The sequence below is a fragment of the Sinocyclocheilus grahami genome, unplaced genomic scaffold (assembly GCF_001515645.1).
Source record: "Sinocyclocheilus grahami isolate Dianchi unplaced genomic scaffold, SAMN03320097.WGS_v1.1 scaffold34.1, whole genome shotgun sequence".
NCBI classification, from domain to species: Eukaryota; Metazoa; Chordata; class Actinopteri; order Cypriniformes; family Cyprinidae; genus Sinocyclocheilus; species Sinocyclocheilus grahami.
Genome location: NW_015505213.1, coordinates 1,169,763 through 1,187,867, shown reverse-complemented (window position 1 = coordinate 1,187,867; position 18,105 = coordinate 1,169,763). Strand labels below are relative to the sequence as shown.

At 36.1% G+C, this 18,105-nt stretch overlaps 1 protein-coding gene across 2 annotated transcripts; it reads left to right on the top strand.

Moving 5' to 3' along the window:
- The first annotated feature begins 134 nt into the window (after positions 1-134).
- slc44a2 (solute carrier family 44 member 2 (CTL2 blood group)) lies at positions 135-18,052 on the top strand. Of its 2 annotated transcripts, none has more exons than XM_016266840.1 (22): positions 135-352; positions 7,680-7,728; positions 8,390-8,463; positions 8,603-8,687; positions 8,816-8,900; positions 9,002-9,115; positions 10,250-10,310; positions 10,403-10,529; positions 10,866-10,949; positions 11,094-11,206; positions 11,545-11,676; positions 12,183-12,282; positions 12,516-12,608; positions 12,754-12,838; positions 12,980-13,242; positions 13,329-13,423; positions 13,644-13,747; positions 13,889-13,962; positions 14,048-14,118; positions 14,237-14,325; positions 14,433-14,517; positions 17,461-18,052. In XM_016266840.1, the coding sequence occupies exons 1-22, from the start codon at positions 316-318 to the stop codon at positions 17,568-17,570; spliced, it is 2,130 nt and encodes a 709-aa protein (XP_016122326.1). In that variant the 5' UTR covers positions 135-315; the 3' UTR covers positions 17,571-18,052. The 2 variants fall into 2 exon arrangements, with proteins under 2 accessions (XP_016122326.1, XP_016122325.1); XM_016266839.1 differs by lacking the exon at positions 17,461-18,052 and adding an exon at positions 15,943-17,325.
- Positions 18,053-18,105: the final 53 nt, after the last annotated feature.

Genomic DNA, 18,105 nt, shown 5'->3' with positions numbered 1-18,105 from the left:
TCAAAACTGTGATTCCTTTATACGCCAAACGCTGGCGATTTTCAGCGAAGGGGCGTCAATGTTTCATTGGCTGTGACGGCTGCCTGTCAATTTTTCCTGTCCTCTCATTGGTGCGTTCAGCCCTCACGCTCTCTCCTCGGAAAAGCGAAACACGTCGTCATGCGTGTACTGTAGAATGCGCTGCTGTCTGCTACACACTTCCACTGTAGAGCAGCGGAGTTACTGATGGCCATTACCTCACAAGATTAGGCGACGGCGATACTCTTCATTTTGAGATTTAAGTGACTGCCACAAGCGCGCATCCTTTATTTTCAAATGGAGCCGGAGGAGAAAAATCCAGAGTCCAAATATGGTAAGACATTTTCATTTTTAAGGGTTGCTCCTCTTCTGAAAGTGGTGGGGATGGTCCTCTGATGAAAACAATGACTAGTGCGTGGGGCGTGGGTCTCAAGGCATTTGAATAAAGAATAACAGTTATGCAGACTTGCACACTGGTGCTCGACATAAATCATGCGTGAATGTATTGACGCAATGCATTAGACCGGTGTGTGAGAGAGGATACAGTAGGACGGATGTAATCAAGAAAACAATAGGCGTGGGCTCAAACACATGGCTGGCGTAATTACTCCCAAGTCAATAATTACTGCGATCATCATATGGTTGTTTATGCGCCCTAATAAGTAAATGTGTCTATAACTGCATCTCTCATTGCCTGCTAACACACACGCATTATAAATGGAGTTTTCATCAATGTTGCCTGTTAATGTTTGTGTAACAGTAAGATTGAATGTCTATATGGACATTTTTAGTGGATTGCCCCACTTTAAAATAAACTGATACACCTTAATGGAAATATAAAAAGGTTTGTAAAAAAAGAGTGTGTTTTATTAACTAAATGCAATACTTGTTCAAGTTATTCAGAAAAGGCAAATACTCTACTTTAAAACAAATTTAAATTTTAAAATTAAAAAAAAATGTTCTGCATGATGTTTGCCATAGGAACCACATGTAAACCTCTGAAAGGTTTTCCATTGCCATGCTAACAGCAGTGAGGTTTCTATAAAACCAAACTATGTTTATAGAAACAACAGGTAGCATCTATAAAAAGTACGTTATTTTAGTATCATTAGGATATTGTTATAGTTTGAGTCATATTTTAAATTAGTGTTTTATTTTTATATTTTCCATGTTGATATTTATTGTAGTTAAAGTTTTGAAATAATTTTTATTATATTTATTTCTATTATATATATATAGAGAGAGAGAGAGAGAGAGAGATTTTTTGTCATTTGTAATCATTTTTAAAATATTTAATTTCAGCTAAAAAGATATATTTTTAATTTTCAGGTAAAGTTGAATTAAGCCTATTTCACGAAATGAAATGTTTTTTGAATTTTAATTAACTATAATATCCCTGCAACATTTAGGCCAAAAATAAGTGAATTCCCTTACTTGCCTTTACTTAGTGTAAATCAAAATTTCCACTAAAATAGTATAGTTATTGTAGTTTATGAACCATTTTAAAACTTTTGTCCCGATATTATTGGTAGACAACGTAGTAGAGAGACAGAAAACCGAGAAAGAGGATCAAGACCAAGTCCAGTTTTCCCATAACCACCACAGTTCATGTCAAATAACTCGCACTGAAAGTGACTTATGTAGGGAATAAAGTAACACATTTATGTCCTATTTTTCATTATGACTTGTAATATTGCTGGGATAATTTATAGCTTCAGTGTGATTTCCATCCAAAGATGATTCTTGCTTAATGACACTGAAGGTGCAGATTTGATTATCTTGGGTCAGAAAATGAGGCTTGATAATAGGCCTGATTCAGTGGTTTGCTTCTCTACTCAAAGGGTTAAAGATATGAATACTCCTTGACTGCTTCATCATCTTAAAGATCCTTATTTAAAATTGTCACTAAAAATGAAAAAAGCCCGATGAAGCATGCCTAAACTAGATTAAGCTGACTTCCTAAAGCCTATTCTCCCGTTTCTTCTAGAGCCCCAGTCTCATTCCTGAACGTCATTCGAAGGTTTTTTGAGGTTCTGCTTTGGAGAACAAGTTGTAGCGTGATTTTAAAGAGTCTGGGCAGAAGTGAAGTATACTCACATGCTCAGATGACTTTTTGTCATCGTCTTCTGGATTGCAATACAGTCTCTTAACCACATGAACACCAGAGATCATTATAATAAATCTCTGACTTAAAGGGATAGTTCATCCAAAACTGAAAATTTGATGTTTATCTGCTTACCCCCAGGGCATCCAAGATGTAGGTGAATTTGTTTCTTCAGTAGAAAACATATGATAATTTTTAACTTTAACCGTTGCAGTCTATCAGTCGTATAATGGATGGCAATGGTAACAAAATCTATGAGAGTAAAAAAAACATGCATATACAAATCCAAATTAAACCCTGTGGTTCGTGACGACACATTGATGTCCTAAGACACGAAACGATCGGTTTGTGCCAGAAACCGAACAGTATTTATATAATTTTTTTTACCTCTAATACAACACCAACTGTCTTTGGGCGCGTGCAAGACATCCGGTGTGTGAGGTGTGTACGCGCTCTGGTCACCATCTTGGATGGCCTGGGGGTAAGCAGATAAACATAAAATTAAAATTTTTGGATGAACTATCCCTTTAAGACCATGGGAAGCGCCTCCTCATGAATGTAACTTTTCTAAGGCTCGTTCGTGAATGACAATGATACACTTCTCTCCAGTTGCCTAGCAATCTCACAACATTGCAATGCCCTTATAACTACAAAGGCATCTCAAATATCCGTGCCCCTTATTGTGTCTGGAGATCACGTGACTTTGCGGGTAGAAAAGGTCAGTTTGAAACAGGGGCCAAAGTGTGTGATTAGAATCAAGCTGTAGGTTGCCTTCTGGCCATATGTCTGATCAGATCAAGCTTGAGAATAATGCACGTAGAAAAGACAGAGCAAACTGATAACTCACAACCATGCCTTTCCACATAAACAACAGCTGTGCACTACAGATTGGCTTTATGAAAATGGCTCCCTTTTTTGGCGCTTAAAATGTCAATCTGATTGCTTGAATTTCCTTGGATTTTCTAGTACTAAAATCTTGTGTAAACAACAATTGAAATAAACAACTGACCATTAGTGTCACCATAAATCCTCTATGCTTGTTAAAATTTCCCAAAAATAACCTAGCTTTATAGAACTCGATTTCAGTTTGAAGGAAATTCATTCATATTTACACCAGGCACGCCGCCACAACACACGATAAAATGCGTTTTTCCCATGTCAGTGTGACCTTTGTAGCCATACTGAAGGCGAAAATGGATAGTTTACCTCTGATCTTGGAAATAAATGAAAGGAAACATAAATGTTTAAACTGTGAAGTCAATGTGAACCAACAAGTGTGTTCCATGACAAAGATTGCATCAGTCACTCAGTATGTATTTTTAATCATTTTAAAATGGTTTAATATTTAGGCCTATGAATTATACTGCCTTTGTGCTATCGGAATTCATGTAAAATATGAATTTCCTTGGAAATTGGAAATGAACGGCTTCTCAAGTCAGATTTACAACTGGAAAACTCAAGATTTTGATACACAAGGTTCTGAGTTGGGTGGGCTATAACCATTAAACATGGCGGAAGTGGGGAATCATTGCTGTAGTGACTGTTCAATTTTAGTAGTTTCCCCACAACATCTACATAACTTTCTCTTGTCATATATATTTATGTAAGTCAATTATCATTTGATGCATATTCTATGTATTTTACTCCGTAAAAACAACATTTATTTGACTGAAATTCTGAATTGTCAGCAAGATGACTAGCTAGATCTATGACTATCGCTACATTTTATTCAAAATCTAATCAATGTTGGTCGAATATCTTCAATACATTTGGGCTTTACAGTTTTTCTCGATTGCTTAAACACATTTCTTGAAATTATGCCTCTTTTTTTGTGAAATCCATAACTTCTAACTTAATTCACCAAACTTCCTATTCAGGTCAAAATGAAGCTCTCCACTCAAAACAACTCAGTCTTGCTGACAAACCAAACTTTGCTCTCAGACATGACACACAAACCCTCAAAAACACACACTACAACACAGTCTTACACACTGATTAGATGAATTCAAAACAATAGGCAAAAACCGGTAATAAGTGCTGCTTATGGTACTCCCCAAGTGTTTTATTCCTTAATTTAATGTACTGCAGAAGAGTGTGTATTTCTCAAAACAATTCGTACAAACAGCACCACACAATGGATTTCCTGCAAAAGCCTGTAACTTACTCAAAATCTTTAGTTCATCTCTCAGAAGTAAGTATTTGTCCGTGAACATAGTGCAATCAGAATGAAAAGTCATTGTTCACAAGCAAGATGCTTAGTCATGTTGTCAATATAACACTGCATTCTGTATTAAGTATTACCTGATGTAAACTATGGCAACCGTTTGGATGACAGTTATTGCACTGAAATGCAGAAGGCTGCACTTCTTATGTATGCCATATATCCATTTCAAAAGTACAAATTTACACATTACTGTATGTGGGATATTGATTGAAAAAGACTGGATATGATTCACAGTTGCACTTTTACTAGTGGTCTGACCAAATATAAAATAAAAAACACATTACAACGTCATTGTGGAATAGAAAATAAGAAGAAATATGGGCACAAAGGCGAAAATAAAAATTAGAAAGTCTATTGTCAGAATTTGTAACTCTTGTGTTGTCCTCTGTCTATATATGATTTACATCATGAGATGTACCTTTGAGCTATTTCAGAGAACTGGTTTGTCATTGGTTGATCTATATTCTCTTCATTAGTGAAAGTCATCACTTGAAAAATGGCAAATTTAAGTCTAGAAATGTGTAGAAAATATGCTTGACCGTGTATGACAACTAGATCAACCATTTTGCATTTACCGTAATGACTTATACGATGAACTAATGACTTGAGGTTTTGAGGGGTAGGACTATAGCACAGAGAACTAAATAATAAATTTTGAGCAACATGACAATAGCAACTGATAATGTAGGAAACCGCAGACTAATGTACATAATCAATTGCATGAATGTACCAAAGCAGTCGCAACTTGCTCACAAGAATGAGAAACTTTTTATAGTTTAGGAAAATGGGTGTGCTGTTTTTTTAAAAATGGTGTTGAAATTTTAGTTCAAAAGCTTGGTTATAATGTTTTAGCAATCGAGAAAAACTGTAATAAGATTTACTTAAGAAATAGGCAAGAATAAACCTGGTGTCCTCGATGATTCTCTTTTCGCCAACAAAGCACTTGAACACAATAAACTCGTAATAACGCCTTCAGAAGTGGGAAGTAGGACATTTCTGAAGCATAAGATTATGTACTTGTCCATTTCATTTTGAGTGCTCACCATTTCAGCTATAAAAAAATAAATAGATAAAAAAGCTCTCTCACCATAGTATGATATGTAAATATGCTACACATTTAAGGTCAAGGAAGTGCATTTTCTGAGAATAACAGTCAAGACGTATTACTGAGGGTGCGAACCCTGACTAGTTTCCTGTTTCAAAACGTCGGAAGTGTTGTAGAGACTGTCTGCCGATAACAAAAAATTAAGACTAAAAATACTGAAAAAGGGTCAAATGGGAAGTGGCTCGTATCATGGGAAACAAGGTTTGGTATTTCAATTTTTTCATCAGTAAGGTGTTTTCAGAGTATTGAGAAGATATGCTTAATATGCTTACTTTTAAAAGCAGAAAAAAAAATTCTTTAGAGATGTAGAGCATTAATCGTTACTATTTGTATTACTACTAATGATTTATTTAGTTGAAAGAGAACTGCTTAACTTTGAGTAGCGTGAATACCACATGAATAGGTTATTAGACAGTATAAAATAAAATGAATTAAATACCAAAATAAATACATTTTAAAATATACTGAAATAGAAAACCGTTCTTTTAAATTATAATAATATTTTATGATCAAAATAAATGCAGTCTTAATTAGCAAAAGAGACTTCTTTCAAATCTTAAATATGGACGACAAAACATTTCACAAAAAAAGATATCTGTTGGGTTTAATATATTGAAACAAACGATATATTGTTTAAAAAAGTATTTGGACACTTCCATTTGAAAAGCACAAGCATTATTTTTGCACTATTATTTGTTTGTCCCTCGGTTTGATATGTGATCAATACCGTAACATTAAAGGGATAGTTCACCCAAAAATGAAGATTTGATGTTTATCTGCTTACCCCCAGGGCATCCAAGATGTAGGTGACTTTGTTTCTTCAGTAGAACACATATGATGATTTTTAACTCAAACCGTTGTAGTCTGTCAGTCTTATAATGGAAGTGAATGATAATCACGGCTTTGAGAGTCAAAAAAACATACACAAACAATACACAAAAACTTATAAGTGCATTACCGCCACCTATCTCTCAAATGGACCATTGCCACTATCTACAATCTCAATTAGGAGTGTCAATGGTCCATTTGAGAGATAGGTGGCGGTAATGCACTTATAAGTCTGCGTTCCGCTGTAAAGTAAGAAGAAGAAGAAGATTTTTGACTCTCAAAGCCATGATTCCCATTCACCTCCATTATAAGACTGACAGACTGCAACGGTTTGAGTAAAAAATCTTTGTTTGTGTTCTACTGCAGAAACAAAGTCACCTACATCTTGGATGCCCTGGGGGTAAGCAGATAAACATCAAATTTTCATTTTTGGGTGAACTATCCCTTTAATACATTTCTAAGTATCCAAAAGTGTTCAGATACTGTTTTTGACCGTATATAAGCAAATAAGTAAACTCCTTAAATGAATACAACAAAAAGGACAAACATAATTAAATAAATTGAATTGATTAGAGCAGCATGCCTTGAATACAAGAATTTCATAACATTTACTTCAGCCACTACAGGATGCACTTCCTCGGCCCAAGCTGCTTCCCTAAATAGACACTGCAGCTTTGCCAAATTCACACTTGGCCGAGTTGCTACTGAATTAGACTGGGTATAAGGGTGTTTTGACACTGAAACTGATATGTGTGAAAGTATTTACAAGTCACATACCTCTGACATGTAAATGCTTTCACACATATCAGTTTCAGTGTCAAAACACCCTTATACCCAGTCTAATTCAGTAGCAAACGAAGCAGACATACATAGCGTTTCACTTGAGACAATCGGAAAGAGGTCATGCCCTATAAAACCCGCTACTTGATTTTGTATGGTAGCACAGCTGCCTCATCACAACAGGAGCCAGCCTGCGTTGTTATCAATTTGACATCAACAGCTTTGAGCAAAAGGAGGCAGAAAGAGAAAATATGTGCCTACTCTACGGCTGGGTGGTAAGGCGGCGCTGATGGTAGAAATGGGTCAGTAGAAATTGCTATACTGTGTACACCGTGGTAGATATATTTGTGCTATTATCTGTTGACAGAACTGCTTTACAATGTCACTACATGAGATGAAACATGGTGTAAGAGCAAAGATTAAGTACCTTTGAAAATGGAAATTCACTGTATTATTCAAAATATATTTTCACAATTTCCCACTAAAATAACTAAATTTTGACGCATTATATACTGTTATCATGATCTCAGTCATGATAAATAGAAAGAAACTTATTACATTTATTTCTGGACATGCCCACAAATTATTTAAATAAATACACAATTTCAATGTCTTCACAGGTGATCCAAGGAAATTTGACCCCACATTTAAAGGCCCAATTTATAACAGGTGAGACAACCTTGATAAGCCAAATTTACATATACGTATCTGACATCAGTGTTATTTTAATGTCATTTATTATACTATTATAGTTTATAATAGTTTATATATATATAATTTTTTTAATTAGATTTTATTTTGGTATTTTCTGTTTTCACTTTAATTTTGAAGTTTTAGTATTTTTTTTGTATTTTTGCCATTTATTATTATATTTTTATATTGTCTATTTTTAATTTTAAAGTTAAAGTTAGTATTTTTTGCCATTTTATAAGGTATTTTATATGTCTATATGATATTTATTAATTTTTTATTTAGTTTTAGTCTATTCAGTTTCACTTATTTTAGTAGTTCAACTTAAACTAAAAGAAAATGAGAAGTATTCCAAGTAGCTGATATAAAATGTTTTATATATATAAAATGTTTTATATATATATATATATATATATATACACATTTATTTATTTATTTAATTGCATGTAAAATTAATTTTATTTCAAGTAAGGACTTTTTTATGGTTTAAAAAAATATTAAATTTTTAAAATAAGAACCCTGTCTGAGACATGTAATTGCAGTGATTTTTAAAAACTTTTATTTTAACATTCATCTCATAAACATCCATGTCAAGATTTGTGTTGTAGCACTGAGTGTGTGTGCTTTTCTTGGTGAACAGGGGCTGCACAGACATTCTCTGTTGTATCCTGTTCATCTTGGCCTTGATGGGCTACTTTGCAGTTGGGATTCTGGGTACATTTCAGTCTATTAATTTTCACATTTTTATGCACAGTGCCGCTAAATGTTGATGGCAGAAAGCATTAAACCGTGTCCATTTCAGAGGACAAGTGATTGTCTTTCCACACTGACAGCGCTGTATCTTTTGTTCCAGCATGGTCTCAGGGTGACCCTCGGAAAGTGCTTTACCCGACAGACAGTAAGGGTCAGTTTTGTGGACAGGTTGGCTCCCCACTTGAGTGAGTAAAGCTGTGTTTCACTTTGCCATCACAATAGACTTTAAATGCAGTTCTGTGGTTAAATTGTTAAATAGGTTGTTACGCAGATGTATCTCAGACATGACTGTTCATTTTTCCTGAATAATCAGGAAGAAGCCCCTGCTGTTCTACTTCAACATCTTGAAGTGTGCCAGTCCTCTGGTCCTGCTGGAGTTTCAGTGTCCCACCACGCAGGTTCGGTAAACATCTTTTTGCAGTACCTTATGTATCTATAGTGTTTGTCACATACATTTGCAATACAGAATGTTACAGGTGTTTTTATGTTCATTTGACAGATCTGTGTGGAGAGATGTCCCGATAAATTCATGACTTTAGTTAAAGCTTTACGAAAGGAAGATGATAGGGAATACTACAAGCAATTCTGCAAGGAAGGAGTTGACATGACCAAGGTGAGTTCTGGACAGGAAAGAAAACATTTTTAAGATATCATAAAAATTATTACAGTAGATAGCATTTCGATCATAGTGCCCACCCCTAGTTTTCGTACAGTGGTTTAAGGTTTAGAATAGCAACCATAAAAAGAACCATTTGTACAGCAGCTGTGAAAACACATCAATTTCCAGGTCCTTGAGCAACATGCTTAAAATGAAAATTTGAGGTTTATCGGTTTACCCCCAGGGCATCCAAGATGTAGGTGACTTTGTTTCTAAAGTAGAACACAAACGAAGATTTTTAACACAAACCGTTGCAGTCTGTCAGTCTTATAATGGAGGTGAATGGGAATCACGACTTTGAGAGTCTAAAAACATACACAAACAAAACCAAATTAAACCCTGCGACTCGTGACGATACATTGATGTGCAAAGACACGAAACGATCGATCTGTGCAAGAAACTGAACAGTATTTAAATCGTTTTTTACCTCTGATTTTCACCGCAATGCTTGAACTGTCCTGAGCGCGTCCTTGACAGCCGGTGCATGACACATCTTCTTCTTCTTCTTGCTTTACGGCGGAACGCAGACTTATAAGTGCATTACCGCTACCTATCTCTCAAATGGACCATTGACACTCTATCTACAATCTCAATTAGGAGTGTCAATGGTCCATTTGAGAGATAGGTAGCGGTAATGCACTTATAAGTCTGCGTTCCGCCGTAAAGCAAGAAGAAGAAGACCCGTCAGGCACCTGCTGTTGAGGACGCGCTGCCGCTCAGAACAGTTCGGATATTGCATGAATCAGAGGAAAAAACTATATAAATACTGTTCAATTTCTTGCACAGACCGATCGTTTTGTGTCTTTACACATCAATGTATCGTCACGAGCCACAGGGTTTAATTTGGTTTTGTTTGTGTATGTTTTTTTTTATTCTCAAAGCCGTGATTCCCATTCACTTCCATTATAAGACTGACAGACTGCAACAGTTTGAGTTAAAAATCTTCGTTTGTGTTCTACTGAAGAAACAAAGTCACCTACATCTTGGATGCCCTGGGGGTAAGCAGATAAACATCACATTTTCATTTTTGGGTGAACTATCCCTTTAATCCTAAATTGCATCACAGGGAAATGTCTTTCTGTTTTCCAGCAAGCTCCTGAAATCCTGAAGAATGGCTTGTGCCCTTCAATACTCACACCTAGCAAGAATTGTAAGATTTTAAATCTTACAAAACCTGTTTGTTTCCTCACATAAATTACAGTTCTGCTGCATTAAAATTATGAAATTCACTCTGTGTTTCAGTCACACGGAGATGCTTGCCCGCTCTAGAGACCTTGAAAGGTGGTGTAGTTGTGGTTGACAACAAAACTACGTTCACAGATGATTTAGGACAAAATATAAATGCAACAGATCTCCTTGAAGCCTCAAAGTTAGTAATATTATTATTATTTGTATTAGATTATAATCAGTGCTTTCTTAGTGTAATTAATATACAATTATAGTTTTGACTAATATTTTGAATGAGTTTTTATCTTAATTTTAGTTAAGGTTTTAGTCATTTTGTTGTCATTTTTATTTTTTATATGTCTGTATACATTTTAATAATTTGTATTAATTTAAACTAGCTTAACTAAAGATTATTTTATTTCAAGTAACGATAATATAATGGGATATAATAATGCTGAATATCATTTAGAATATCATGTGGTTACATTGAAATATAATCATATTGATTATATTTAATGCACATTCGTATTTTTTGCAGGAAATCCAATGTTGTGGTTGAGGCCCGGGCGGTAGCTATGAGGATCTTCGAGGACTATACTCAGTCCTGGCACTGGATACTCCTGTAAGCATGTGATATTCTAGGTTCATTTTATTTCCTCTCTATTCAGTGTTTGGTTATGGCAGTCTGATTTACTGTTTGTGAGTTCTAGTGTTTACTAGATGAATTACACTTGCGTTGATCAAATCTCTGTGCGGTCTTTTTCAGTGGCTTGGTGATCGCCATGCTGGTCAGTCTGATGTTTATTCTCCTCTTGCGCTGTCTGGCTGGAGTCAGGGTCTGGGTTATGATCATCATGGTCGTCATTGTTATTGGATACGGTAAGGGTTCTTGTCTTGTCTACAGCTCTCAAATAACATTGTTTCTCGTACATGTTTATCCTAATTACCAAACACTGTCTACTTTTTCTGTTTAACCTTAACACATTTATACTAATACTCTAAAATCAAGAGAAAATTAATAAAAAATATATATATTTAGCTTCAAGAGCTTGAAGTCTGCGCCTGGACGTTTTATTCACTGTAACTCATCATCAATGATGATTTTCATAAGATTTCCATTACTGTATTGTAGTAATGTCATAATTTACTGTATTACAGAAAAATAGTGCAATATTACAAAGAATTTGTATACATTCTCCTCTCCTCATTCTCTTCAGGTATTTTCCATTGTTACATGCAGTACGCCAGTCTGAAAGGACAAGCCGGTTCTGACGTCACTATCAAGGATCTAGGTCTACAGACAGACTTTTCTGTGTACTTACAGATTCAACAGACCTGGCTTGCCTTCAGTGAGTTTTTATATCAGTTATGTCAATTATTTGCAATACAAAAACGAATGCACGACTATTCAAAAGTTTAAGATAAGTATGATAAGGCTGCATGTATTTGATCAAAACTATATTAAGAACAGTGATATTCTGAAATATTATTACAATTTAAAAGAATTGTTTCCTATTTTAATACATATTAAAATGTCATTTATTCCAGTAATGGCAAAACTTAATTTTCAGCATCATTACTGAATGTGACTTCAGTGTCACATGATAGTTTAGAAATGTATATATTTTTTTCACTTGTTATTAATTTTATGCATCCTTGCAAAAATAAATATAGTAATTTATTTTAAAAAATCTTACTGGCCCCCAACTTTTGAATGGTAGTGTATACATACATATTCATTAAATAAGTGGTCAATTTGTGCACTTAAATGAACCACAATATGTACCTGTTTTCTTTGTCACCTTTAATTTTCATTACATTGTACTGTGTCCTGTCCTCCTTTATCGCCACACAGTGATTATCCTGTGTATTGTGGAAGTGGTCATCATCCTTCTCCTCATCTTCCTCAGGAAGAGACTCCTCATTGCTATTGCTCTCATCAAAGAGGCCAGCAAGTCAGTCTACTTTCTTACTGTAGAGCAAACCGTGTTTTTAGACTTGTTGCTGGCGTTGTTTGGTCTCATATTCCGTATTACTGCTTTCTTTAGGTACTCTAATAGCATTAGCAGTTAAACAGCAGCGTTATCCTCAGTGTGATGGATTAACTGTGGCTTAAAGTCATGAAATAATAATTAGGTTAACTGGGAGTGTTAGACAGGAAGTCCTAATAACCACATCTATTTTTCAGGGCCATTGGTCATGTGATGTCATCACTGTTCTACCCCCTGCTGACCTTTGCCCTACTGTCTTTAGTCATCGCATACTGGGGCATCACCGCCGTGTATCCTGAAGAAAATAATGCAATCACATCATCAAAAATAGACATAGGCATCACTACCTTATCATTACCTTAAACACTGTAGTTAGAAATGTTGATAACGTGAATTTGGTTTCACGGAAACATGATATCCTTAACTATTGATTAGGTTTTTGTCAACCTCCAATGAGCCAGTATACAAGGTTTTCAATACAACCGAATGTATGTATTCCAGAGACACCTGCAACCCTGAGGTTAGTGTCTTTTTATGCTAATTTTTATTGAATTATGTTGAACAGTAGTGTATGTCTTACTAGTTATAGCATATTTTGCAGAACAATGCTCGATAAATGCATATATTTCATAGAGTTGCATTGATTTGATTCTCTCCACAGACTTTCAACAGCTCAAATATCACCACTGAATGTCCTGATGCTGAGTGTCTGTTTGCGTTTTATGGAGGAGAGACATTATACCACAAGTACCTGATTCTGTTCCAGTTCTATAATTTATTCCTCTTCTTCTGGTGTGCCAACTTCGTGACAGCATTGGGCCAGGTCACACTGGCAGGGGCCTTTGCCTCCTACTACTGGGCCTTCAAAAAGCCTGACGACATCCCAGCTTTCCCTGTCTTCAACTCTTTGGGACGGGCCCTCAGGTGCGTGATGAGAGAAATAGTTGCCAGTTTTTAGCACACTTTGCAAAAAATTTTTGTATGCTCTATATCGCACACTTATTTTTCAGGTATCACACTGGCTCTCTGGCATTTGGTTCCCTCATTCTTGCCATCGTTCAGGTCATCAGGGTCATATTGGAGTATCTGGATCAGAAGCTGAAAGGTCTCACTACTTCAGTGTTTCCAGCTCAGATTTCTTTTAATTATCTTAAAATGTCTTTTGATCTCGATTCTATCTCACTTTTGGCAAATATTACATGCTGACTGACAACCAAAATGTCTAAAATACATCAAAGAAACAACTGTGGGAAGTAATTATGGAATACTTCATCCATTGCTTTCTGTCTGTTATGCGCATTTGAATCTTGATTTGCTTCCTCCAGGTGCCCAGAATAAATGTGCAAAATTCCTACTCAGCTGCCTAAAGTGCTGCTTCTGGTGTCTGGAGAAATTCATCAAGTTTCTGAACAGAAACGCCTATATTATGGTACGTTTTCATTTCCCTTTTGCAAATTTTTTAACCTTTTTGTGGATTGTTTCTGGCTCGGGAGCATCAGTAGTGCAAATTTTATGTTGTAAGTGCAAAAAACATATTTGCTGAAACCAATTTGGCGTATTGTTTTTTCAGGTGGCGATATATGGTAAAAATTTCTGTACATCTGCCAAGGATGCATTCTTTCTTCTGATGAGGAACATTATACGGTGAGTGTTAAATTCATCTAAATCTTTTAGACAGTGTTTTGTGTGAATAAACACAATAAACAGTCCGAATGTACTTGTTTTCTAGTGTGGCTGTTCTTGACAAAGTGACAGACTTCCTCTTATTTTTGGGCAAACTCCTCATCGTTGGAATTGTGGGTGAGTGATTTGGTCAGATATCACGTGAATCCAGAGGATATTTGAGTGGAACTGACTTCTCACACTCCAGTACACCAGTGTAAAACAGCACGCACTAACTGTTTCTTCCTCTTTTCAGGAATTTGTTCTTTCTTCTTTTTCACGGGCAAGATTAAAATAGTGGAGGACGCTGCTCCATCTCTTAATTATTACTGGGTGCCTATACTGGTGAGCGATCTTGAGTTTTATCAATCCAGCAATACCAGATTTTCCATTTGCAAGATCAAAATGTAAATTTTCCAGGTTGTAATAACTTCCTCTCCCTTCATTTACAGACTGTGGTGTTTGGCGCCTATCTAATTGCTCATGGCTTTTTTAGTGTATACGCCATGTGTGTGGACACACTCTTCCTCTGTTTCTGTAAGTGTGAAGCAGCTTTATTTATTTCACGAGATAATACGTAATGAAAAACATAAGTTGTCAATTTGTTGGCTGAGTAACAAAACAAGAGTTCTGATAATAGCAGCTTGTTGTGTTAGATTTTTATTGGGTGTTCACAGATGTTCAACTTGTTTTATTGCTCAACTTCAACAGCTAAGCACATATGCAGCACTCAAACAGCCTTTTTTCCTTTCCTTTAAATGTTGTTCTTTTCTGTAATGCAATAGAGAGCAACAGTGACCAATGGATTCCACATTCATTTTCTCTATATTATAAAAAAAAAAAAAAAAAATCAATAGAGTTCCAAGCCTTGATCCAAACCAACTAGCTCTGAGACACAACGTATGCTTTTTTCAGTTTGTGTATGAGGGAATGAACTATTCATCCAATGAAGCTTTGTAAAAGATGGCAATTGATTCAGGAAAGACAGTATATGAAATTATCTACAAATATAAAAATACCATATGTGACCCTGGACCACAAAACCAGTCTTAAGTAGCACAGGTATATTTGTAGCAATAGCCAACAATACATGGTATGGGTCAGAATTATCGATTTTTCTTTTATGGCAAAAATCATTACGATATTAAGTAAAGATAATTTTCCATGAGGATTTTCCTACCACAAATATATCAAAACTTAATTTTTGATTAGTAATATGCATTGCTAAGAACTTAATTTGGACAACTTTGAAGGCGATTTTCTCAATATTTAGATTTTTTGGACCCTCAGATTCCAAATGATCAAATAATTGTATATCAGCCAAATATTGTCCTATCATAACAAACCATACATCAATGGAAAGCTTATTTATTCAATCTAAATTTTAAAAAATTGACCCTTATGACTGGATTTCAGGTCCAGGGTCACATTTATGTTATATACCAGATCATATATAGCCATATATACCATACATAAGTTTTTTGAGAGTGTAGAGAAAACCAATTTTGTCATCCACACTGATTCATAGGAGTGGGCAATCACTGCTCATTCCCATTTCCATGGTAACAGCGGCTTCTCTGATTGGTGGAGCTTTTTTCAGGACATAGGTTATGTAATTCTCAATTGGCTATTAAACACGTTTTTTGAACTCACATTTATGGCTTCTACAGAAGCACATATCATTGTTTCCTCAGAGCTCATGGTTTGTCTTTAAGGCATTTCTGTATGGAGAAAATGACTGGGATTTTACTTGTGGGACTCACTGTTGACATATCTGCATATCACAAATGCTTACAGGGGCTTTTGGCTTGCTTCATGTCTAACCATTTCCTTCTTTCTCTCTCTTTTTCTCTCTTCAACATGATTTTGTCCAATCATGTCCTTGTGCTCCTTTCTGCTACGTGCTTTGTCAAAACACTAACATTTCAAAATAACCATCACACGCAATGTAAAAAACTCAAGGTGAAGATCTGGAGAGAAATGACGGTTCCTCCGACAAACCGTTTTTCATGTCCCCCGAGCTACACCAGATTTTGTCAATTGAAAAAAGCACAGAGGAAACGGACCGTGCCGATGTACCCGTCGTACAGGTGCAAGCCGAGGAGGAAATCCCGCTGCAGGAGAATGGAGAGGTGCAGCTTAAAGAGCAGGGCGTCCTAAAACAGGAGCAGGAAGAAGAGATGCCACTAAACCAGGAGACGCACGTTGAAGTGCCGCCCCAAGAAACACAACCTCCAGAGGCACCCGCAGCCGATGAGGAGAAACCCGAAGAGCAGGTTACAACCCAAGAGCCTGAACCGCCACAAGTGACCCCACAACAAAACGGACCCCAAGAGGTGGACGCTGAGGACAAGGAGGAGCAGGTGGCCCAACCTCAAGCAGAACCACCACAGGCCGAGAACCAACAAGAACAGGAACCAGAGGAACCGAAGCCTCAAGAAAACGGACCTCAAGAGAGCGAGACCCTGCTCACCCCTCAGGAGTAGCTGGACAACTGAAGGTGGAGTCGTTAAACGTTTCAGAGAAGCCTACTGATTTGGGAACTGGTGCACTTTGGTGGCTTTGAGAAGCCATTAGTATACATTGGAAAGTACCTCCTTCATTCGCGTCATAATGTTTACTCAATCAATCAATTTTGAGAACTGTCTCTTAATCAATAATCACTGGTCATAATGAATGGCATGACACAAAATTGGACAGAAACAGGCTTGTACTCGAAGTATGAGCTGTTTGATTGACAACTGGTTATGTGAACCTAAACCCTATTAGATATGCCTACATAGCACTTGTAGAATGTGACTGTGTTTGTGTTTTATGTAGAACGTTTTAATGTAAGGACATATAAAAGTGTAATGTAGGTGCTTGACTTGTGCCTAAATATCGTTACTTATCAATGTCTTAATCATATTGAAGAATGCAAGAAGATTTTGCAGCATCGCTATGTTTACAGCAACAACAACAAAAAAACATCTGTTTACAGTGATACCAGCCAAGACCAAACAATGTCATTTTGTAAGAATTTGTGCAAATGTATTTGAAAATCGTCTTAATTTTATGCCCTAATGTGATAATTTTATGATGCAGATGAACAAAAAATTAAAAAAGTGCCACCGAAAGCAAGTCAACTTAAAAACGAATCAATCAAAGAAAGAAAAAAAAAATGTAACACCCTTCTATTTTGGTCTGCTGTGACTGGTTATTGTATCGACAGATTGCAACCTTTTCAATGCCTGATATTTGTCGCTGTTTGCCACTCTGTTGCCTCTTTTTCTACCTCTGTGCTTCACTTTTCTCAATCTTTGCATGTTGGTAATGTGATCTCCCAGTGCTTTAATAAATCCAACTCTCTCTTTGTTGAGATCTCAAGCCTTTTTTTTTTTGCTTTCAAGGCGCTGCAACTATTGTTGCCATTTATACTTTTTGGCACGTTTCATGTTAAGTTCATGCTATTTTTTGTCTCAACCTAAATTATTCCAACAGTGGAGGATCTGGAACGCAATGATGGCACAGCAGACAGACCATACTTCATGCCAGAGAGACTGCTCTCCATCCTCAAGAAGTCCAATGAGGGGGTGAAAACAGTGGACTAAGGAAAGAAGGAAAGGCTTCTAGAGAAACAAAGAAGTGTAGGGACAGAAAAATAGAGATATTTGCCATACTTGCACTGATTTTATAGCTCAGGCACCAGTGATTACAGTCATTACAGCCAAAAGTGTTAAATATTTGTTACTTTTGTTTTTGCTTACATTACATGGGTTTGTATTTGTATACATTATGCTTTATTAGACTAGGCACAACTGTCCTAATATCTTTTTCAGTTTCCTTTGAATGTCTCTGTTACTGAATTACTTTAAATGCGTTAGGCCTATTCTCGTGATGACGGTTAATGAGAACCATTTTTATACCTGACAACGTTTGAATATAATGAAATTTCATTTTGATATGTTTCTGCAGTGTTTTTCAGCGCGTCCATTTGACGTAGCCATTTTTGTGTTACTACTTGTATTGTTTGTTGCGGAGTGTAAATAATTCTGTGATGTTGGGGAGAACTAATAAATATTAATTAGGTCAAGAACGTAATGTATTATTTTCCCGGCGCGTAATGGTACGTAACTTAATATTCAT